Genomic DNA, 24639 nt, shown 5'->3' with positions numbered 1-24639 from the left:
TGTTATTTGTGATTCCTTCATACTTAAATGCCATCTACAAAGTATGCTATTTTCTTTCTTCCATGCCATTAAAGATAATGTCAAATAAGATGAAACTGAAAACCAATCTATCTGGCATCTTACAGGAAACATGCCCCAGCTCACTACTTTACTGCTTATCCTTGTCTGCTTTTTATTTCCAATTTCAGACACATCCCTTTCCCAGACCATTCAAGTGAAGCTCTTTGCTATTCTGAAAGCCACGTTCCTTAGACCTTACCATCCCTTCAAACCTTAGAGGTCCATATCCTGCAAACAGTATGGATGCGCTTAACTTTACATATATAAACAGCTACATTAAAGAAAATGGGAGTAATTGCCTGCTACAGCAGATGCAAATGTGTTGTCAGGATAGAGAAAATGGTATAATTTTGTACTTCTATTTAAAGAACACAGATCCATTTCATCTACAAACTTCATTCTTTCCAAGAACTTTAGTGATCATGGTTCTGTTTGATGTCTTCATTCTCTGTCAGTGGGAGTCTCGCTATTTTCTTAAATGCAACCAGAATGTCAAACCAGATGTTTAGTGATTTATTCTGATGTATTATTGGATACTGTGGATGACAAAACATTGGGTTGAGCACTCTCCTTTCTGCCTATGAAGTCTTCCAAAGCTTTTCAGCATTATTGGTGATACAATAATTAGCTAATTCCCTTAATTGTGGAGAGGCCATATCAGCCAGAACAGATGGAAATTAATGATTAAGCTTTATCACAACATTTTTGTAGTCTGTTACCTTTCCTTTTGCCTCTATTTTTAAACGGATATTCAATGTGCTGAATATTTTTTTAAACTCTCAGGCAGAAGATCTTCAAAACAAAATCTCAGCCAGATTTTCAACAGTCTCAGCTAAGAAAAAGGTGTTGGATTTTCAAGATCTTTGATGAACAATCTGGCCATCAGTGTTACCTCAGCGATCTGCTGGATGCTGGGCTCCACTGAGCAAGTGTCCCTGTTGTTCCCTCCCCTACCTTTTTAAACATTTTTCTTTTTACCCAGCAGTAGTTCATTATTTGTCCTTCAAGGAACTCTCATCATTCTGATTAATAAGTCAGAGGATTTCCAGCCTGTACTCAATTAAATCCTTCCCCCAAACTGGAAAATTTTTATACCTCTTCCCAGACTATGTTATTTCTCCAAACAAATTCCCCAATAGCTTTAGTCCTGAAATATGGTAATCCTGTAATTCAGGTTTTAGAATCCTACATTTAAGTGCTTCACTCCTTTGTTACAGAGGATTTTGTATCATATAAGACTTGGAAGAAAAAAAAGAAGAACGTAACATTAAACTCCAAAGCAATGCTCCATGTGATATCTCAAACCCCTCAAAGGTAGGGGCGGTACAGTGATTGTGCTTGGAGCTACAGTTCCACTTTGGAGAGAGACAAAGAGGGCAAAAAACTTCTGCTTCTTTAGTGTAGTTGCTGACCAAAAGTTGCTTCTTTAGTGTAGTTGCTTCTTTAGTGTAGTTGCTTTCTTCCAAAAACTCCCTGGAGCCATTTCAAGAGTTACTCACCTATATGTACTTAGTTTGTCTGATCACTGGCCCAGAGCTATTTAGAGGTGAGCTGTGCTTCTCTCACAGATATCAAGTCAGCAAGTAAGAGTCCTTGTCAGTTGAGTCATTTCTGCCAGCTTTACATTAAGTGTCATGGCTGGAGGGGATGTTTGGAAGAATTTAGGCCAAGTAAAAAGGCAAAAACTCACCATCACTCAAGAGCAAATTCCTGCAATGGGGTCAAAAAGCAGGCAAGGGTTCAGGTAAGAGCATGTCATAGCTGCATGCAAGAGGACCTGGATCTGGAAGCAGGAGGATCCATGCTGGCATGAAGGTAACCTGAGGTGGCACTGCCACAACCTGGGAGATGCCCACAGCACAGCGGGGAGAGCACAGGCAAGCCAAACTATCCCCAGAACCATGCTGTACATCCAAAACTGCAACCTGCATCACATTAACTGCAAGTTTTATGCAGAAAAAATTATGGAAGGAGAAAGAGGAAGGAATGAATATCAAAATAAAATGCATTAAAATAAACTGCTCAGGACAGGGAAAGGAAAAGGGGTGCTTATTCAAGAGACTGTTTGGTCTTATTTCCGAACATCTTCTTTTCCTCATTTAAATGTGCAATCAAAATCCTTGGCCCACCTCAGGGTTTCCGTGTGCTCAGAGGCCCATGGTTCTGATGCTGCAAAGAGTCAACAGAAGGGGATCATAAACTATTCCTTGTAACAACCAGCTTCATTTTCCTATCTGTCTGACTGCAATTCTAAAAATGCATAACTGCACCTCAGCCTTTGAAAAAATTACTAAACTACGCCTTACAGATACATCCCACCTGAAAATAACGCTGCAGATCTGAGGCCCTCAGCTCTGAAATTCAGATTTGGGATTTTGTTCAGACACATTCTAAAGATACAGTGGTGTCAGTGATAAGGCTGCAGTACTGGTTCTTCAAATATTCCTCACCAAAGCTTGGGGGCAACTTGAAGTAAAAAAATCACAGCTCATTTGAAAATTGCAGAGAAGTTACGAAGATTTCAAAGCCATGCAAAATTCAGCAGCAAGCACAGCCAAACTACCACCCAGCAAAGCAACCTTTAAAACATTCTGCATATTCAAAGGGCTTGTAGGTTTTGCTCATGTTGGACATCTTCCCAAGAGTCTCCAGTGAGTGGGGAATGGCAGCACTCAAGAGAGCAGGAAAGACAAACACCAGGAACACACACACACAAGGGAAGGTACCTGCAGCCAAGTCCAGCCTGTAAATTTGGGCAGCTGACATTACAGATGTCTTCCTGTTGCCCTGTTGCTAAGAGTGGCTGTTCTGAAAAGACAGACTGAGACAGGCCAGTGGGCACACACAAAACACTGCTCAGACACCCACTACATCAAGGCACGGGGCTGAGTTACTGGTCACCATTTAAGAGATTAAATTGGTGCCGTGTCAATAAACAAACAGTAAAGGAAATGGCAGAAGTCCTTATCCCTTTCTATCTCCTCAGTTTGCTGCTGTTTTTCCCTCTGCCCCAATTCTGAGCCTCGGTAGCAAGCCCCGAGGTTTTAAAGCAGCACAGCAGCAAAGATCGCTGGTCAGGATCAATGCTAGGGTCAATTTTCTCTCGATTCCATTGCCTGTTCCAGGGAGGAGGAGGAGGAAGGCAGGTTGAAAGCAACAGCTCTGTATCAGCAATCATAAACCCACATCAGCCCCCAGGGTCTAAAAGGCTGAAAAGTCTCCTGATAAGAGAAGGCAGAGCCTACAACAAACAATGTGGTATTCCTGCCTGGCAGGCACAAATTCTCTCCATCACCTCCAAGCTTCCCAAGCCGCCCCACCAAAAACAATTACATTATAAAAGCTGCTGAAACCAGAGCTTTTCAAGGAGGCCAGTCACGAAGTCACAGCACAACAAAAAAAAGTAAGCAGGGATTGTTGTGGGGCGGGAGCCCTTCTTCCCATAGTGGCTGAATATTGGCGTGTATTAAATATAGACACAACAATAAGCAATAAATCACAGCCCAGGAGAAGTGCCAGGTGGAATGCACTGGAGGAAATTAAAATATCCTTCTTGATACTGTTCAGGATTGAAAGAAATACAAAGGAGGTCAAATTGACTTATCACCTACACAGCCAGGATGCTAAGGGGAGGAAGGGTTCCAACACTTGCAGCTGAAAAAAATTGCAGTTGAAAATTTCCTAGACAAAAAAAAACCACACAAACCCCCCCCCCAAAACCCCCCAAAAAACCGACCAAACAACAACAACAACAAGAACAACAACAAAGAGAAAACTCTTAGTCTAAAACGTAATAATAATATCATAAACATTCTCTCAAACAAATAAATAAATGATGGAATTTCTTGGCTTTCCTACATTTTATTTTTTCCTTCCTTTTTCCAAATGCACAATCCTTCCACAAGACTCACCAACAGGGCAAAGGATGGTTTGCAATGTACACAAGAACACTAAATGGTCAGCACCCAAATTCAGCAAATTCTGGCCTCCCACATCACACCCCTCCATCAGGAGACCCTACCTCATGTACCTTGCTATTGCCCAGTGGCCCAGTGGCTGGGTTTTGCTGATTTCTATCATGAAACTAGTCAATGGAGGCAAAATTTGAGTCTCCCAACCCTGAAAAACTGGGCTGTTTTCTCATTTCACTCAAAATTGCCTCCAGGAATTTTGTTTTAGAAAAAAAAAAAAAAACAGTACTGGTACACAAACTTCCCAGTAATTTCAGCCAGGATTCAGTGCCAGACAGTGCATAAAACTGCAGTTGCTTTTGGTCACCAGCAGGCAAGGGAACCTCTGTGAGGACAGGTTTTTGTTTTGCTGGGACAAGCTTATACAAGGGTGCTCTGCAGCCTTCAGGACCTAAATATGGTGGTCCTGTAAGACAACCCACCTGTCTGCTCTCCAGTCACTTCTTTTTTCTTGCTTGCCCCATTTGAAGGCAATTCAGCAAACCTCCAACATTTGAATTTTAATGGAAGTGTTATACAAAGTACTTGGGCAGGCTGAAAATAGGACAGCATCTATAAATTACTGGAAAGCTGAACTCAAGATTAGGAAAGGAAAGTTTCTCTTGAAACTGGATCATATATATGTAAACACACATAAATATTCTCAGACTGAGACTACAGGACAGCCTGAAAAGGACAGCTGTTATGTTCTACCTTTTAAAATCTCTGCTTTTAAGGGCTGAGGACAGGATGGCATTTTCCAGCTGTGGTTTTCTGTTACTAAACACTTTTGTGTCCATCTGTTTTAGACATACGTGGATTTAGACAAGCTGATAGATAAACTCTACTTTTTGAAAATAAAGTTATGGTGACATTTTCTATATCCGTTTTTTTTTTTTTTTTTGGCAGGAGAACAGGGACATCTTGCAGTAGGCCATGAAAGAAGGAATCTGTTTAAATGTTGCTAACAAAATCCTTCCTCTTGTCTAGCACAGAGGACATCAGTTTCACACAAAACTCTCACAGAGAGAAACAAGGCAAAAGCATGAGAGGAGAAGGGAAAGTATTTTCAAGAGATGTAAACACGTGAATGCCCACAGCACGCAGAGAGGTTATTTCAGCATCTGTCTCAAATAGTTGCTATTACACTTTCACCTGTTTAAATGGAGAGGCACCATTTGGATACAAAAGCCTTCTACAGTCCTGTGTGGAAAACTGCTCTGGAGCCAAGGCAGACAATTAGAAAAAGTCATTTTTCCTACTGCCTTTATAAGGTACAATCAAGGCACAGAATCTATCCAGGTGTAGGAGGTGTCACACATAGTTGAGATGAACTATTGATTTCCAAAAGCAATAACAAGTTGCCACACAGCCCAGCCCTGCCTAATCCTATGTTTGAGAGGTGATCACTCCGATAAGCAAGGAAAGGCTGGCTGCAACCCAAATTCAAAAGCCCTCAGCCATACTGCCAAGAAGAACCACCAGGAAAACACATGGACTTAATAAAAGCAACACTATAATATGATGTTAAAAAAAAAAAAAACAAAAACAGAAGTAAATATTGTAAACCCTTACTTGGTAAACATATGATTAATTTCTGAAGAGAACTAATTAACATTTACAAAAAAAAAAATTGCTTATCCTCATTGCTTCTGTTATGTATTATCTGTCAGGAGATGCACTCCAGCAGGGAAATATTAGAGCTGTAAATTCACTTACCCTTCTGTTCTGTACATGGAGCATCTCTCCAAAGGAATTTTTAGCACTCCATTATTTAGACCTACAAAGAGTGACCTGTCGCTGTGTAGGATTTGGAGACTCTTGATTGCTTCCTGTTGTCCATCAGGGAGGATTTGCATTTCCTCTAAATAACAGCTCCTCAGACTCCTGTTAGTGGTAGAAAGGGCCTTCAAGATGGTGCCATACTCTAATAGAACAAGAAACAAGGCACAAGTAAGTCTTGGAGGCAGTGTCTTCATTTCATACCTGCCTAAAGAGGGAAATATTAACGTCATCTTTACATAACTGGTTTAACCTAGTTCTGGGTCACCTGCTGCCCATGGTAGAGAGCTCCAGCTACATCGTTACAATCCTCAGCAGAAACCACCTGCAAATGCACTTAAATGGGAATTCAGAAGGATGTGAACCATCTGGACAGTGAGTACCTGGCAGTTTTTCCCAGTTGGAGCACTGAGGCAGAGGAGTCTGGTCCCGGTACCAGAGAGTTACAGAGCAAGGTGACCCAGGATGGCAAGAATCATTTCTGGGGCCTTGAGTCTGTATTTCTATTGGTTTATGGAGCAGATCAGTGTGATTTGATGTCATGACAAATGACAACAGATGCAGCAGCCCTGCTGGAAATCTCTGAGGCCTCCATAATGACTGCATGGGTCACAGACCTAATTGATCCTCTTCCTGGAAGAAGCCAGCTTGACAAGGGGATATTAGGGCATGAGGAGTGCATACACAGAAACATACATGTTTGTTCTCACAGTGCTCTTAGCTAAACAATTGCAAGGTCTGCTAAGCTGTGGGAGATTAATGCACACCACTTTTCATTGAAACCCTCAAGAGATCTGTCAGCCGGATGGTTCATGAAACTTTATCTTTCTGTTCCAGTAACTTCTGCACTGGTGCTAAAGCTCAGCAATTTATAATGTTGGGGCTGGCCACCATGTGAAGTTTCCCTTTCACTTACAAGTGGAACAAGACTGAAGTTTGGGCTCAGTTAGTCTCAGGACTGAGTTTGTTCTCAGGGCTGCTTCTGAAGCATTTCACAGGTTTAAACATTAAACATTTTCAGCAGATCTTACTCTTCAGCCACCACTAACCAGGGCCATAAAGCAAACATAAGTAGTTAAGGTTATGGCATTGGATTTTTCTACACTAATGATATGAGGCAGGAAGTATTCCAACTTTCTGTAAGGCTTTGTAGCTTGGACTCCTCACTTTAAATATCAAGATATCATATTGGCAGAACCATGTTGTATTTCCATTTAAGTACAGTCTTCTCATCATAATAAATGTTCATGGAGTTCCCATACTGGGAGTGTTGCTAGAACATGTAAATATTAAACCAAGATGATCACTCTTGAAATAAGTGGTGGTAAAAGTTAGATAAATTATGACACAGTCCTGAAGGTCCATTCTCCTAAACATGAGAATAAGGCAATGACTCTGCATTAAGATGTGGGATTAAATGAACATTTATGGAAGCAATCCATCTTATTCTAAAGTCAAAGCTTCTGCTGCAGAGGATAACAACATTATACCCATGAGGCTGGCCATATGCTCTGATTAATCCAACTATTTAATTTAACCTCTATCATTAGTATGACTATGGGCTAAGACAACCATTTATAACACTTTGTCCTTCTTCAGCATTTTCACTTATCCAAGATACCTGTGCTTTTCAGAAGAGGCAACATGTTCTGCTAATTAGTGCATGGAAGTCAAAATCAAGAGACTAAATCATACACCTAATTCTACTACTGACTTGCTATGCTCCCACAAAAAAATCACTCAGCTTCCCTATCTGTCTTAACCTTCAGTGCATGCCCATTCCCAAAAGACTGGGAGCCATACACCAGTAGGGCCATGAAAGTGCAAAGAAAGACACAATTAAATCCCTGGGCAAGCCTGGAGGTTATGCCTTATTATTGCTTATTCAGAGATGGGTCTGTCATAGCACTGAGAGGCAACTGACATGCATGAAACCACATGAGCATTCCAGCCACCTCTGCTCTTTCCCCCTGTTATTTATTAGCCTGATTAGTTGAAACGTGTTTTTATAAGGGGGAGAAAAATGTTATTGTTCTTTTTAAACACAATGGAGATTTATAGTCTGATCACTTGGGACTCTGCCTCAAGTCCTCCATCCTGCTTTTAATTTACTCAGGCAAACAACTACCATGCAGTTTTGTACCAAAATCACATTGAATGACAACTGTGTAAGGACTTGAAAACTGGGCTCCCAGGGCTGCTAGGTCTACAAGCAATCAGCAGGAACTGTTTGAAGCCCTCACACTCTTACCTGTTCCAATATACATGACATGGTAGAGAGTATCCTTCCCCTGAACAATATCAACCACCAGTTTGGAAAATCGAATGCTGTCCTGAGTCACGTAGGGATCCACAGTCACTGGCTGCACCACGTCATTCATCAGGAACAGGCGCTGCGCGTCCTGCAGGACTCTCTCCGTCAGGTTCTCGTTAGGGCTGTCATCGTTCAGTGTCCCACACTAAATACAGAGACTGAATTTCAGACAGTGCATCTTCTACCCAGCCCAGCATGGAAAGCCATGTCCTGTTGATTTCCTGGGGAGGTGGGTCTGTGTGAGGGTCACAGGATCAGGCATGTAGCCTGATCATGGGTCCTTAGCCTAGATTTGGCCTGTAGCGCACTCTATGAAAACTTTTCTCCTAGGGGGTCCACTGACCAGCAATTTGGAGTGGAGTTTCATTGCATTGTGATACCCTCTACCAGCACAGCAGAAGGGCAAAAGCCTTCAACAAACCGTAGAGAAAAAGAAAGAATTAAAACTAGCTGTAGAAACATTTAAAGGTTGCCACATTCCTTGTCTTTGATGTGTTCCCCTCTGGACAGGCCCTGCCAGCTGCATCTGAAGCAAGGCAGGTTAACAACAAGCTCCCCTCCTCCCACACCCTTCTGTCCTGACAGCAAATAGCAGATCAAGTCATGACTACCCATCCTCCAGCACCAAGGGAGGCACTGAAACAGGACTCAATTCCCTTGTACAGCAAGAACTGGGGAGAAAAAGAGCTCATCTTGTGTCTTTTAAACAGTGTAAGTCCTACCAGATGGATAATGCATTTTAAGGCCTGAGTTTCCATCTTAGATTAATCTCTAGAACTCAATATTTTCAAAAGCCAGTGCTAGTTTTTTGGTCCATGTCAGTTGCTGGGGCTGGATCTCACTCTTCCCCACAGTATCATGCATGGAGGGCAGAAAATGTATCACTCCAAAAGACAGCAGGGTGACTGGTTATTTATCTACCCAAGACCATGGGAGACAGTGGTACAACTAAATCCTGCCAAGTCCCATACTCAGGCTATGAACAACTTCACTAGTCACTAAATGAAACTCACATCTGAGCAATTTCACTAGAAATAAAATCCCACACATTTCTCTCTCTTCATTATGGATCTAGGTGTTTAGGCTTTCCTCGAAGAAAAGTCAGAATACTGAGAATGAGGATGCTGATTTACAGCAGTTGAGCTGCAGTGTACAAATTTCCCATGTGCACACTCTCCATACACATCGCAGCAACTCTTGGTGGTATCACCGCCTCTCCTGGGTGCTCCACGCAGCCCTTCTCCTACTACGTGCTAAAATGAGTTGTCAGGGATTTAACACACATTCACACAGTAAATATGGATTCCAATGGCTGGTGTACTAAGCTTTACAATAGTATAGAGGTTGTGTGAACCGGGAGAACAGTTATGTTAATTCTCACAACCTATGAACATGGTCACTTTTTAATTAATTTAAGCATCTTCCTGAATAGACGGACTAAGGAAGCTTCAGTGGGGTTTTTATGTGTCCTCAGGTGGGTTTTAATGGTTTTTTCTATTGCAGTGGTGGTTTTTTAGTTCATGACTCATCCCACATTCTAAAGAGTTCTTAGATCTCTCTCTTTTGTTGTATCCTGTGCTCCTTCTGGTTCACACCACTGTCTTCCTTTGGATACTTTTCTCCCCATTCACTTTCCCTTCTAAAGCATCACCTAAAAGGAGTCACAGTGGCAGGAATGTCATTGTTGGTTTTGTTTTCTGTTCTCAGCAAGTCACAAATAATTCTTTTGGTCTATTGGCAGCTCATGTGCTGACGCAGCATCCCTCTGATTTGGTTTAATGTTGTTTTGTTCTAATTTCCTGATTATCTGTACTGTCTTGGTCCTCTGCATCCTTCAGTATTTCTCCTTCCTCTCTGCAAGAAAAAAAATTCTGGCATGCTTCCCTCATCTTTCTTTGTGAACACTGAGGCACAAAAATTAATTTAATGTTTTTGCAATATCTGCCTCTTCTGTCACTAAATTACCCTTGTCATCTCCTTAAGGCTCCTCACTGACCTCTTGTTCCTTCTGTACTTGAAAAGCATCTTAATCTCTTCTTCCAATCTTCCTTTTGTCTACCACATACCTCTTTTTCTTTTCCTTATTTTCCTCTGACCCTTTTCTTTCATTTTGCTGCTGCAATCTTTACACTCCACATTTTATCTGATACTTTTCTCTACATAGAAATGCCTTCCAAAGTCCTTTACTATTCCTTCTGGGTTAGTCTCAGGGGACAGAAAGTCCTTGATTCTCAGTTTGCCTTAATATTCCCTTTAAATTAAAAAACAAACAAACAAACCAAGAACAACAACAAAAACCTGGCTATGTTTGGCATGGCTGGACCTTCAGCAGGGCTTGGTTTCTTGGTTTTGAGTGCACCAAACTGAGAGGGTGATCAAGAGGCCAAGCCTGTCCCACCTCATATGGGCAGGAGCCCTCAGTCAGGTGCCAAGAGGGAATTCAGGAGAAGAAATCAAGTTCCTCAGAAGGAAGACAAGGCTGTCCCTGCCTGCAGCAGAGACCTGTCTCCCATCTGCTCTTGCTGTGATTTCAGGCGACTGTAGAGTTCTTTTTGGAAGGCCCTTGACATCACCAGTTTGAAGGCAGATGGCACTTGCAGGCAGCCTCAGCACATTTGCCATAATAAAGGAGCGCCAGATTCAGAAAATCGGGCTGAAAGGATTTGCCATGGGGAAGCAAGGACATGAAGACAAGTCCATCCTCTCCAGGATTCCCCTGCTGGGAAGGAGCTGAGCTGTAAAATGGGCTCATGCTCCAGAAGACTCAGGGCTGTCATAAACATACTCTGCCCCACACCGACTGGATCTGGGGATAAAGCAACTGATGATGTTTTATAATTTTCAAAATTGCTTTAACTGATAATCCTGGAAAGTTGCTCATTCATAAACTCAAAGATTTTTAAATGGAGAAGGAACCCCTGTGGCAATCCTCATGCGTCCCCTTCCACCAGTCACTGTGGCAACATGTCCATGGCTTCTGGCTGAGCTACCATGTGTTAGAAAGTCATTCATCTTCCACTGAAGCACTGGTAGCCTTAGGGGTGCTATCAAGTGATGGAAAATTCATCACTTCCTTGCAGAGTCACAGTGGTTAATTACCTTTCTTGTTTAAAAAATATAGATTGTCTCCATTCTAGTTTGACTTTGTCCAGCTACAGCTTTCAGTCCTTCCCAGTTCTAGTAGGGACATGCCTTATGTCCTCTTGTGAGAGTCACGTCCTCAGAGAACGTGTGTCAGTGATAAGTGCAATAGAAATTTAAATCATTTGTTATTATAAAAAGCCCAGAACATTCTTATTATTCCTTCAACCATTCAATTTTTGCCGTGAATTCTGTCACAAGGAGCTCCACAGACTAAAACACTCAGAAATGTGGAGAAATACAATTTATCTGTATTGTGGGTCTACCTGCAAAAATGAGCCCTACACAGATCAACCCACTGAAGTGACAGAACATCAAAGGGACTGCAGGACACTGGAGGGCAACAGCAGTACCTGGAAATTGGGGATGGGGTTTAATGTTGGCAGCCAGGCTGATCTTGGGTTTTCTTGGTAGCGGAAGGGGCCATTAAACGCCTGAGTAATGGCACTCAGATTGAAGGCACACACTGCTGAGGCAGCTATGCTGTTTCTGGAAAAGGGGAGGGGAAAAAAATCAATTTAATCATTAGAACATTGACATTTTCATCATAACAGACATCAAACTCCACTCAAATAAAATACATGTAAATTGCTAGGTAGATGTACAGTGATACCAATCTCACAGGGAGTATAAATAAATAAATAAATAAACTGTAAAATGCAGATGACTTGCGTGACAAGTTTGAGAATGAATTTAAAGTTTGGTTTTAAAATGTCAGAGATTTAAGGGCCATGGAAGCAGTTCTGACAAGAAAGGTGAATACAGTTTAATTTGCATGGATTATTTGTGTCTGGTTTTACTTCTATTTTTTTTAACAACCCATCTACCTTTATTGATTATAAACAAGCTAATTTTTAATCTCTTGTTGTTTCTCAAGGTGAAATTGTGTTTCTATAGGTTCCTGAAATCTTCAGCTATAAAACATATCACCGAGTATTATATTTATATACATGCAGTGGAAGGGAAAAGGTGACAGTGACAAACCAGCTGGTTCTGACAGCAGCTCAGCATGCAAAACGGTCTTGCTAATTCATGAAAACCTCTGTTTTCAATGACCACAGTTCACTTCTGTGTGTTCCCAGGTGGGAACAGGATCTGTCTGGGGCAGACTCTCAAGCACACTCAGCCAGGGGAGGCACAGCATGGTGAGGGAAATGCTGCAGTGGGAAGGACTCTTTGGAAAGGAGTGTGTTTTAGGGATGCTGGGCTGCCCGGTCACACTGCACACAGATCAGCTGGCCTCTGCTGTTCCATTTCAGTCCAGGAGGACTCATTTCTGCAGGGTCCTGAGACAGCTCATCTCCTCCTGCCTCAAGAGGGTTGGAGGGCACTTCCTAGATGATGACCTCAACAAAACTGACTCAGAGGGACATTTGATAAGTGATGACCTGAAATTCAAACCTGCTCCCAGTTCTTCCCTCCTCCCCCTCCTTTTTTCTTCTTTTTTTTTTTTTCAGGAAAACTACAAGGTTTAGAGAAAAAAAAATATCAAAATAAAACTAAAAATAGGGCAAGCATGAGAGACTGATTCATCACGGTGCCTTTTAAATAACCCAAGCCCTGCTGTATGAATCTTTTTGCTAATTAAGGCAATTTGAATTCCCTGAAAAGAACACTTTTTTTTCTTTTTTCAACTAAACCAATAATTACTCTCTCTTGCACACACTAAAGAAAAGCCTTTCTTCACCATTCCAGGCTGGAAAGCAGAAGAACAGATTCTTTCACAGCATATTTCTTCCTAGCAATACAACATCAGGAAGAACTTCCTGCTTTGCCTTCCCATTCTCTGCGCCCCCCTGCCCCTTGCATCCCCAGAATGATGGAGTAGCTCACTTTGAACATGTCAAAGCAATGCCAGGCAAACCTTTCTCCACTTTTGTCTGAACACTGCTGATGCAGTGCATGCTCACAGACAGCAGCTTTTAAGACAAACCTAATGATGGATGACAAGTAAATGCCTTGAGGCACACACAGGAAAAAAAAGACAATGAGGGAGAAAATGAAAAAGGAAAAGAAAGAATAAAATTCCACTAGTCTAATGAAAATACTTCAAAGAAAGAGAAAAGAAAAAGAATATTTTTAGGGCCCTGCTAAGGACTTAATAGTTTAGCCTTTTCTCTTTGCTGGAAAGGAGAAAGGAAAAAGGTTTTCCATTATTTCTGGGGACCATTTTCTTTTCCCTCTGTGCCCTGGCATATTTCCCATTGCTCCTTATGAAAAGTTTGATCCCAGTCTCAAGCCAGTGACAACAACTGGTGCAGCTGGCCCCTGTGTTTTAGTGTGAAGTGCAACTTCCTTTATTCCCACCTCCTACCTCCTGTGACTAACTAGCTAGTTTAAAGAATGGGTTAAGTTCAAAGAGGTTTTAATATTGTCTCTATTACCTCCCAGAAAATTTTAATAAAAACACCTTAAATATTTCATCAGCAGCTTCCCCCAAAAGCTCTCTTTCCCACTGATTCAGCTGGGTATAACATGAAGCAATACATCTATACATGGGTGTTACCACAACCACTATTTCCCCCTTGTTATAAGATGACCCTAAATTCATTAAACATGAACTTTCCAAAGTAAAAAAATACCTGTAAACAACAGCAACAACAACAAAAAAAGTCATAGTTTTGTGTGGCATTGGCATTTTATCACAAAGAAACTCAGACTGGTGCATAAATTAACCCTCTTTGGTATGCAGAGCTCATGTAGCATGATATAAGTCCCAGTGAAAGTTAAAAGAATAATTACCATTATTTCTCTAGTTGGATGACAAATTGGAACATTTTCTCTTTGAACTTTTAAAAGAACACTATGTTGTAGACCCAAAATGCTATTTGATCTAACTTCAGCTGTTATCAATTACTAATCTCTTCAATTACACAAGTGTTGCATATTATATTCAGAAGATAAAAGAGAGATCCTACATCCCTGATATACAAAGAATGCTCAAGTGTACCCTGAGGAGGCAGGTAACACTCATCACATCTCATGTTAGACTTGGGAGATGGACACAGCAGAAGAGAACTGTCTCAGCCAAAGCTAGTCTATGCCTCCCCCTTGATTGTCCAAAAACCTCACCAATTTGATAAATAAAATACAGTTATTAATAGTTTTCTCATTTCCAGCTTCCATTCTTGGCTGGATGAATGGACAAATGGATAGATAAAACATTAGCCCTATGGGCACAGAAGTCTTCTCCAACTGAAAAAAAAAAAAAAAAAAAGGTAATCTAAAGTGTCCAAAGCAGTATCCAGATTTCCTTTTAATGTTCAGGAAGTTTGCAAATATCCTCTAAATGTTTTTAAAGAATGACTCATGTGCCTTTCAATCTGAGGACAGATCTTCCCTTAGCCCACAGTCAAGGTGCAGTGCTCAATCATGTTTATTTTTTCTAGTTGCTGGTTCACTTTTGACTGACATTGGCAATGGTGGAACAGAAACAAAACATGGAAGAGGGATGATGGTGGCCAAACACTTACCTATTTCTTGGAATTTACAGAGGGGGAAGAACATTCAGGCTCTGTTGACTCACACTGAGGCTCCCAACAGTGCTTTAGCTCAAGAAGTTGGGGCTGATGCTTTGTGACTTCAAGGGCTGAAATTCAAGCCCTGTCACACCAGCAGGTGACACATTAAAACAGGAGGGTTTGTACTTCAGCAGGGCTTCACTGCTTTGGTTTGCTGTGGGCTCCCTGGGAACAGGCCCTTATTCATATTGGACAGCACTGCACACAAAAACCCCAAACAAGTTGGCTGTCCAGCATGAGGAAGGCACTTTAAGCATTTGCCATATGGAGTAACTACTCAGATTTTCATTCTCTAGTTTACACGTCAGGCTAACACTCCCCTGGAGAACATGTATTATTGAAACTCAATACCATGCAGACTGGTTATAGCTTGAAACATATCATCCTGGCCTTAGGCATCAGAGAAAAAGTTACTTGAGTTTTCTTAACTTAAAAATATACATTATGAGATTTTTAATATATTTTTTAATTAACTCCTCTTCTCCTTTCTGCTTTCACAGCTACACTAAATCATTCCAATTACAAGTTTTTTCAATATCAAGCCAAGAAGAGGTGATTATGAAGTATCAGAAATCATACCTTCCCCTCAGAGTTCCATCACTGCTTTTGATTTGTGGACCTCAAACAGTCTGGCAGAGGTAAAGCCCCCCCCCCCCCCCCAATCCTGCCTTGGAAATGCTAAATGCCTTGTGGCCCTCATGACCTTGCTACTGCAGTGTTGTTCAACTGCAGTAGATGCTGTTTTCAGTCTAGGCTGCTGTGATCCCATGTGCCTCATTCTTCTCCTTCCAGCTCTTCTCTCCCAAGTGTGTGCACCTGTCCATCTCATGGGCCAGCTTCAGTGCTCACACAAATGTGTCAGATTGTCCAGGCAATTTAGCTTGGCTGGAAATGAATGTGTGTTTCTGTTGGGTCATTTTTAGATCATCTCTCTAAGCTACACAAGCTGGACTGTCCCTAGAAAAAGTCTGAAGTTTGTCAATGCCTAGGTTTGTATCAAATTAAGTTACCCTAAAACTGCACAGTCACCTTTTATGGACTCCAGGAATCTGTGAACCATGGATTAAAACCACTGTCCTAAGGCTATGTTGTCATGATGGATAACACAGATCTATCTATTCTTTTACTTTTACCAAACGATCTTTCAAAAATGATTGTTCAGTTCAAAACTGTCTAAGAAATCAATACATTGTCAGTCAGACTGCTGGGGATAGAGGAAGGGCAGTAAAGCCAGTGCAACTTACACATTAGTAGTGAAGACACCGTAGATCAGATCTTGCTCAGGAAGGTAGAAGGTGCTTTGCAATTCATTGTAATAGAAAGGGATTTCTCCGGCACGGGAGCAGTTCAGTCTGGCCTTCATGAAAGTTGTCCATGTGTCCTCCAGCAAAAACCTCCCTCCAATATCATTTTTGCAAACCCTTGCCACACGAGAATACACTGTTTTCCCACAGTCATGTTCCACCGCGTTCTCACGGAAGAAGAAGTAGGTGAACAAGCCGATGTCATAGGCAGCAATAAAGTTAGGCTCTGAAAAACAAACATTTGAAGAGATTTATATAGGTTAGAAATCAATCCATGCTCACTGACTTGCTCAATGCATTGCGCTGCCAGCTCCATTTATGCAGCCTGTCAAAGCTGGGACCACAGGGAGTCTGGAGTCAGCAGAGGACATAAAAACAGTAGATAGGAATAATGATATATGAGGATATAGCTATAGTACCTTTTTTCAGATCTTGGAAAGGTCCCATTGTTTCTCCACTTTATTGGCAAAGCTGCTACTGATTTCAGTGAAAGCAGAGTTGAACACTTTGCATATGCATGACTGTTCTCTGTACCTATACTCATTTTACAAGATAAAGCCTTCCCATTGGGCTGCTTCACCTATTCACTTTTGAAGTGGACCTTATGATGTGTTAAATATGCTGCGTGCATCCGCCCGATTCCCCAGACAGCTGCACTGAAACATTCAAGCTACTCTCCCAGCACTGTCACATCTGGCTTTTATCATCAAATCTTTCCAGTTTCCAGGCACAAAAGATTATCTTATGTCCATAAAACAAAACCATGCCAAAGACTGACAGTAGTGAAAAGTGCTCTCCCTAATGCTTTTTCTCCTAAAATTTTTGGTATTATTTTCACAAGAATTGAAAAGAACTTTGAATTTAGTAGGTTTAGTAATAAATATTTTAATTGGGGATATAACAAAGTTTAAAGTGTACAGTCTTTTATCCTGAAAGTTTCTTTGGTAAAAGGAAAAGTTTGGCCAATGAATAATATTTGACCAAACAAACAAATCCTCCCCAAACCTGTTGGTTTAATAGGGTGCTTTTACAATATTCATTTCTGAGTAGTGCTCAAAGGAAGAAGAATAAAGGGAAGGACAGGATTCCTTTAAAGCTGCAGCCCTGGAGTGAAAGGAGAACAGAGAAAGGCAGTCCACTGCTGCTGCAAGGCAAGTTTGGGAGGCAGATGATGGTACAGAGAGGTGGGCATTGCAAATCATCTCCTGTCAAACTCCTTCAAACTAACCATGAACCTTAAAGGGACCATTGTGATCCCCAATCTGACCTTCTGTCTAACACAAGCCAGAGAATTTCACCCTGTAATTCCAGCATCACATCGTGTAACTAACAGGAGAATTAGACCACATCTTTCGAAGGAGATCTGATATTAGTGGACAATGTCACTTGGCTTTACATCCATCACTTTCCTCAGTGACTAGTCCAAATCACTAAAGACTGACCCAGCTGCAGCCTGTACTTCTTTTCCCATTTGACATTATCTGGTTTCAGCTTCCAATCACAGGTTCTTGTCATGACTTGTCTGCTAGATTAAGGAACTTTATCCTTTCCAAAATCTTCTCTTGATGTAAGTACTTCCATATCATGAACAAAACACCTTTTATCTCCTTTTCAGAAAGATAAATAAATTGAGCTCCTTAAGGCTCTCACTGTGAGGCAGGCTTTCCAAGTTTCAAATCACTGAATGGCTCTTCTCTGAATCACCTTCAGGTTTTCTGTTTCTTGTTGAAAAGTGGCCAGAACGGGACAAAATTACTCCGATGTCACCAATGCTGCACAAGGTTATAAATCCAAGAGTCACATTAGTTTTTCCAGTCACATACGAGAACTTCAGTTAATGTTTGTCTTCCTTAAACTCCCCGGTTCCAATGTGGCTTCCTTCTGAATCTTGCATTCATGAACAGACAAGAGGAACATGTTTCCAATGAGAGTATATGGGCTATAATGCTTGTTGGTCCTAATTCACAGTCTTACCTGATGACATCCTTTTTCTTACACTCCAGGTCTCCATGCTGACTTCAGGATGCCTGCAGATGCCTAGCTCAGTCTTATTAAGCTCCAGAGAGTGCAAAGTCCCACTGCTCTTAACTTTAATTGAAAGCTCCTGAAATCTAATAGAAATATTTCAAATATCTGGTCAATTTACCTGGGTAAAAGGAGATAGGGGGGATATTGGGGTCTCCATCACTACAGTCTGCTCAGACTAGAAGTGCTTTGCCCCAGTTGGAAGGTGTGGACTCAGTGCAGGGATTGCTGGTTGAAATTCTATAGCTTGCTTGATGCAGGGTATTATCACACTGGGGCAAGAGCTGCTTTTAGTAACTATAAATCCACATCAGCATGGACTCACATGGAACATAACGTGCTGTGAAATTTCTCATTTTCGGAGTGATCTTGCACTGAAACCAGGCATCTTCAGCTGAGTCAGGGGAAGTAAAGAGTGCCTATCACTCTGCAGAACTAGGTCAACAGTATGATGCTTTAAGTTGATTTTGATCTTCAAATCTTTGAGTGGTTTTCTTGTTAAAATGATGTATTTGGTCATCTCACAAGACAGAGACCCATATATATGTTAAGTAGCCTATAAGACCCACTTTCTATATTCTAAATCAACTTTTCTGAAATAATTCCAGGCTCTTTTTAAATGTCTTCTAAGCTGCATTGATTATTGCTCCGGAAGCCCTTCCCCATCATAACTCTGGATCTCAATATGAAAAGAGAGAGAAAGATTTACAAGCCTGTCAGGCTGACTTTAATACATCTCTTGCTCAGATGTGACCCACATGACTTTACCATTGAGCCATTTGGAGTTGTATTGTGCTGTCCTAAGTGGGGGAACATTTCCAAGGCTGCGGTAAATAGCAGGATCCCGTCCAGAAAAATCAATCACAGTTGCAGCATAGAGTTCTCCTCGTGATGTAATCACAGCTGTCGAGTTATGCCGAGGGTCGTACGGGCACCGAGCCACTCCATTAATTCTGTCAATGATTTTGCTGAGATTTCCTACCTGTATTTAAAAGGAGAGAGAAGAAAATTTAAAGAGCATCTGACTTTCTTAATGGTATAAAGAATTTGGTTTGCCCATGAGTACCTATGAGCAAATCCCTGATTTTTAAAAATCAGGTAGCTAGGAGAATATAATCTTAGTGATGACTGAAAATTGATCTTTATTGCCAACATTTGCCAACGTAAGAAGTTGTGTCTGAACCTCACAGATCCTATTGCTTTGTCAAAGGGTTATTCTCCAGTCAAAAAAGCCCAAACCCAGTTGGTATAATCAGGTGCTCCTCGTGCAAGTGCAGGTTTTTAATTTTCCATAGACCCCTCCTGAATACATACTGGCCTTAAACAAACACAAAAATAAACATTTCTCTGGACCGGCTCCTGCCTTCCGTGAACCCAAAGGGAGTTTGGCCCTTTATTTTAAAGAAACTTTAAAATATTCAGCTCAGGAGTTACTCACAGTAAGCTTGTCTATATTTCCCATTTTCAGTGCCATACCCAAGGTTTACATGAGCAGCACTTTCTCCAGACTAAATTAACCCATAACATGAACTTTTTGTTCCCCAAGTGCAGACACAGTCATTGCCCCAAAGCAGCCCAAAGAAGAAAACCAACATAATTTCAGTCAGCTACATTTAGAACATATTTTGTGCAGCCCTGATAGCCTGCCAAATGACTGTCCTTCCCCAGAGCATGTATCCAACCCTCTCCATCACTGTAAAAGAGGCAGAACAGACCTGTCGACTGGAACACACTGGTGAAAAGGCGTTGGTACCACAGGTAAAAACCTTCTTGCCATAAACAATCAGCACTCGGACATAGTTCTGGCACTCCTCCTATAGGGACACAAGACAGAGGATTTTTGAAAATATTATTGCATTAAAAATACCTGTATAGTAGCAGGAATGCACCTTTCTTAGCTCTAACTTGGGCTGAGGTTTGTTGCCTCAAGCAGTGCACAGCTGTAGGGAGCCAGCAGTCTAGGAGAGCAAGCCCAAATTGCTGGTTATTTCTCTAACCATAGCCCTGCACAGTCCTGGGGTAGGATGTTAGCCATCAGGTCAATTTTGTCATAGCTACAAGTGCCTCTTTCTGTGCTCTGCTTAGATTGGAAGAGAAATTTTCCCTCTTTCCACGATGATACTTCTGACCTATTTTCCCAGTAATGCTGCAGCTTTGGAAACATTACCCAGACACCAACTCCAGTGAAGGACAGCAGGTCTGTCTGCACTATAATTCAAACCAGTGCCAGCAAGAAAACAGCAGGAACTTCTCTTTAATAGACCAGGCTGGTCAGAGAATCTAATGCTTGAACAGGCTGTTACTTCCTGCCTCCCAGAGGACTGTGTGCTCAGGATTTTCCATGGTAGAAGGAGTTTCTCTCTCGGCCCAGGCCAGTGAGAAATAGCAAGTTCCCAGTCTCAGTTGCTCAACCACTTGCTGGGAGCTGCCTCCCTCCACATGCCACGCCCCAAAGGTGTGGAGGTCCTATTGTGGGGGTGGCAACACAAGGCTGCAGTTGCCTTTTTGTTCAAAAAATCACCTTCATGTTGTTAGAGAGAGTTATGGTCTCTCCTTCTGCCCACAGCCTCATATCCAGAGACCTGTGGAGTGCAAATCAGGCTAACTGAGCATCTCCCGGAGTTAAGTAGTGGGGGTGGAGGAGGCCACATAAGACAGGAACTTTCTAATAATATACACAGGAAAAGGGAGGTAAGAGACTAGTATGCAATTCCCAGAGGCAGTGCAAGAGGCTGCAGAGCCACCTGCCCGAAGTATCACCCAAAGAGCCCCAGTGAGCTACGTGCACCAGCCTGCCTGCCCCAGGCCCTGGGCCACCTCAGAGGAGAGGATATGAGCAATGATTGGCACCCACTGGGCTCCAAGGGAAGAAAGTCTATTATGTTATACCATAAACAGAAAAGGAAACTTATTAAAAAATAGCAACCTCAGCTGGGTTACCCAGGCTGCTTTGCTTTCTTCCCTGCAATAGATGATTTGCCACTAAGTCGAGCCTACAGCTGCAGACACCACTTCTCCCTCATGTAAGCAGCAATCATTCAGCAAGCTCCCATCTCACAGCACTCCATGCTGTTGATCATTTCCCTGAAGACTTCATTTGCAAGACTCAACAGTGTAAAAACACCCCCTATCATCTGGAAAGGAAGGGGCTTGCTTAGCTGGATTACACACTATCTTGTTTCACTTGCTGTACAGAAAGGATCCAACAGGAAACCTGCCAGTGCTACCCACTGATGGCAACTGCGTGGACATGATATGTGATCCTTGCTTTTGGATGGCACAGACACCACTCCAGAGCCAGCCCAGGAGCACTTGTCCAGTCTGGAAAGAGGCTACTGCGTGCCACAGAGCACATGCTGCCAGTCTTGAGGGGCAGCAGGGGCAGCAGGAATCAGATAGCCAATGCCCAGCACCCAAAAATGAGAGCTTAGATTCATAGCTGGGTCAATTCTTTTTATTTCAGAAGCAGATCAGTCATGGTGACTGTGCATCAGTCTATGAAACAGGACCTTGAGAAGCACTGTCCCACCTGCTGTGTGTTGAGAATAGTGGTCTCATTGCTTCCTTTAACAAGACAAAGGGCTTGCTTCTCTCTACCCCCTCTTGTCATTGCTGCATGGTGCTGGGAGCCCTGTCAGTTCCTTCCTGCCCTAGAGATGTCTGCATTTCATGACTGGGTTAAGTAATTCCTCTTTCTGTAGAGTACAGCTACTCAATCCCACATAATTTTAGGACCACTATATATTTGACTGCAAAGTACTAAAAATTCTTGAACGAATGCTGTTAAAAAAAAGTATTAGGTTGTCTCCCAACAGAGTGTTGTTTTCAGAATATGATTGATTTGCCATCTAACCTAGAATGCAGTTCTGCACTCAAATTTCACACAAGAGAGTACCCACCTGCTCCCCCTCCACTGCCACCATTCTCTGCTTTCAGCACAGCTTCTGACCCAAAACAGCTAAGACCAGTTATGTTGCTGGACCCTTTCCTGCCTAGATACTACAATGTATTCCTAACTAAAGCCCTGCCCAGCAAAAATCTAAAATCCTAATTTGGAGAATTCCCTTTATTTGCACAGAGCTGAATTACAGATTAATAAACTTCAATTTCTATAAAAACTTTCCAGCTGAGAAGATAGCACACAAAAAGAATTTCTGTGGAAGGTTATATGCTGCAGACTACTGGCAGTGATTAATCTGTTGCACACCTTTACTCCATTTTTACTACTTAAAAATAATGCTGCTAGGTGTGGGCCATGTCCACCTGTAGTTGTTCCTATGAGTCAGCTGAGCAGACATTTTCCCTAGACCTGCCTTACTGATGATGGTAGCAGCACTCCATGCTTCTGGAGGAAGAGCAGTGATAATATGCTCATTTCATGCACTGGCCTCAAAGCAATTTAGACACTTAAAGTAATGTTCTGAAACAGATGCACATTGTGTGCCCTGCTCTCTCAGCTGGGGGAATCCAGACAATGCAGGTACTAACCTCACTGTGGTGACACACTGGGTTAGAGGACACACACAAAGGTCCAACTACCAGACCACATCTCTCCAACCTGCCCAGCCCAAAGCAGAATACAGCGCTCACCTCATGTTTCTTATTGCTGTATCCATGGCCAGTCACATCAGTCTATGAAGCCTCCAATAAAAGCAAAGAAACAAAACCACTTAAGTGCTCCAGCTTGCAGGATTTTTCTCAAGACAGTGTCTGGGAGATTTAATTAGATCCTCTTACTACCCCATTCTCAAAATAAATAGCAAGGAACAGCCTCCTCTCTGTGTTCTTTACACCAGCCTGGATTTGCTCTGAAAAGTCATTCAATACAGTGCTCTCTGCAACAAGTCATAGCTGAGGCAACTGGTTAGTAAAATGATCTCACAAACCCCTACAGAAAATAGGAGCTATTTAATGCAGTTTCTTCTATGTGGCTGGAAAACTCTAGGCACACAGGAAGCAAAAATCAGATGGGCTGTAATATAAGCAGAAAATTTGGCAAGTTTGAACCCACCTCTGTCCAGACAAGACAATATTTGGATCCCACTCTCACATTATGGAGCAGACAGCTAAATCTGTGTATGATCAGTCTGCAAATCTCATCACCAGAAGATATTACAGGGATCAAGAGATTAAAGTTTTAAATAAAGGGGGAAGACTGCATATTTATATGGTTAACAAGAATAACTTAGTTATATTAGTTAGGATTATTATTAAATATATGGAAGAGCTGATAAAAACCTGTGGCTCACTGCCAAAGAATTAAGCATATTTCTGATTTTCCTATGAATTGCACGTTACATACTTTGAGGTTCTTGCTCCTTCCCCAAAATTACCTGGTACTCATCCCTTTATTGAGATAGGGCCATAAATTTATAAGGTATCACTTTTCTCCAGTCTAATGACCCTTGTTTGCCTAGAAAGGAAGAGGTCATGACTGCTAATGCTCAACACTACAGGCCACAGGATCTCACAGTCAGAACACTGAAGCCTCTCCTGCCATCTCCTCAGTTTAAGCCTACTCTCATTTATTTAATTTTTTGTAGCATTTAGAATTACTGTCTGAGAATGCTGTATGTCCATGACTGTGGACAGGACCACGTCTCTTTCTAGCTCACAGAGACATCAGGTTGCTTTGAGAGCACAATTCAAACCTGAGAAGCAAAGAGTGGTGCTCTGTTACTGACTTCATTCATGTGGACAGATCAGCAATGGAGGGGCTGACCTACTGCAGCTTCCATTTGAGGTAAAACTCAAAAAGTTTCAGGTTGCAGCAAATAAGACAGCTTTAGATGCTTCTCAGATGTTTATTCTGTTATCTCTTAACACCAGAGTTCTAAAATGTTATAAACTGATCTCATTGTACAGATGCATTTTTCTTTGTAAGCATAGCTATATATAGGCACTACTTTAATGGCTTTCTAGTTTAAATTAGCCCTGTTGTCAGAGATCTCCTTTTTAATTATTGGTTAACACTATTTCATCACATACTGATATATTTTACAGTTATACACTGTATGAGAAAAATAGCTGTTGCAGACAGTCTGCCATGCTCAGCAGAGAAACACGGACTCCTGGAGCACAACTTGGAGTTCAGAGAATCAGCCAGCAGAACTCCAAGTTACCCCTTCTGTGACATTTTAGAGTGCAAGCAAACATTTAATTTATCTGCTGCTGTTTATCCCAATTTATTCGAAAATAATCAAGACCCAACTTGGTTCTTGAGCCCTACTATTGGTACACTCAGATATCTGTATTTACTTCTTTGGACAAGCAAGTCTGTTACTCAGTTTAAGACAAGGCCCCAGCCAAACCACCCTTCTCCTCTGAGTGGAACAAAGATAGCAAAGAGAATTGCTAATGATTTTTCTAGCCAAATGTTCTTTAACAGATTTCTAATCAAATTTATTTGGGGGCTGATACTGCATTGATAGTTTAGCAGAAGTAATAGGAATGTAGTTTTAGGTCTCTAGGAACAGTTACAAAGTGGATAAAAATAGTTGATGGCCTCCCAGCTATTTCTGTTTCCCTGGGGATTTCTATGG

General features: G+C 41.7%; 1 protein-coding gene across 8 annotated transcripts in view; it reads right to left on the bottom strand.

Moving 5' to 3' along the window:
• The window catches only part of SEMA5B (semaphorin 5B), a 267620-nt gene that overhangs the window by 52055 nt on the left and 190926 nt on the right, over positions 1–24639 (bottom strand). For all 8 annotated transcript variants that reach the window (XM_038143564.1, XM_038143565.1, XM_038143560.1 and 5 more), the window contains 6 exons: positions 19813–19911; positions 18866–19079; positions 16013–16298; positions 11601–11736; positions 8044–8251; positions 5730–5937 (listed from right to left, as the gene is read on the bottom strand). In XM_038143564.1, coding sequence (XP_037999492.1) covers positions 5730–5937; positions 8044–8251; positions 11601–11736; positions 16013–16298; positions 18866–19079; positions 19813–19911 — 1151 coding nt within the window. The remainder of the gene's footprint in view (positions 1–5729; positions 5938–8043; positions 8252–11600; positions 11737–16012; positions 16299–18865; positions 19080–19812; positions 19912–24639) is intronic.

This window comes from Motacilla alba, chromosome 7 (assembly GCF_015832195.1).
Source record: "Motacilla alba alba isolate MOTALB_02 chromosome 7, Motacilla_alba_V1.0_pri, whole genome shotgun sequence".
Taxonomy (NCBI): domain Eukaryota; kingdom Metazoa; phylum Chordata; class Aves; order Passeriformes; family Motacillidae; genus Motacilla; species Motacilla alba.
The sequence above is the reverse complement of the archived record's forward strand: the minus strand, read 5'-3'. Positions and strand labels throughout refer to the sequence as shown.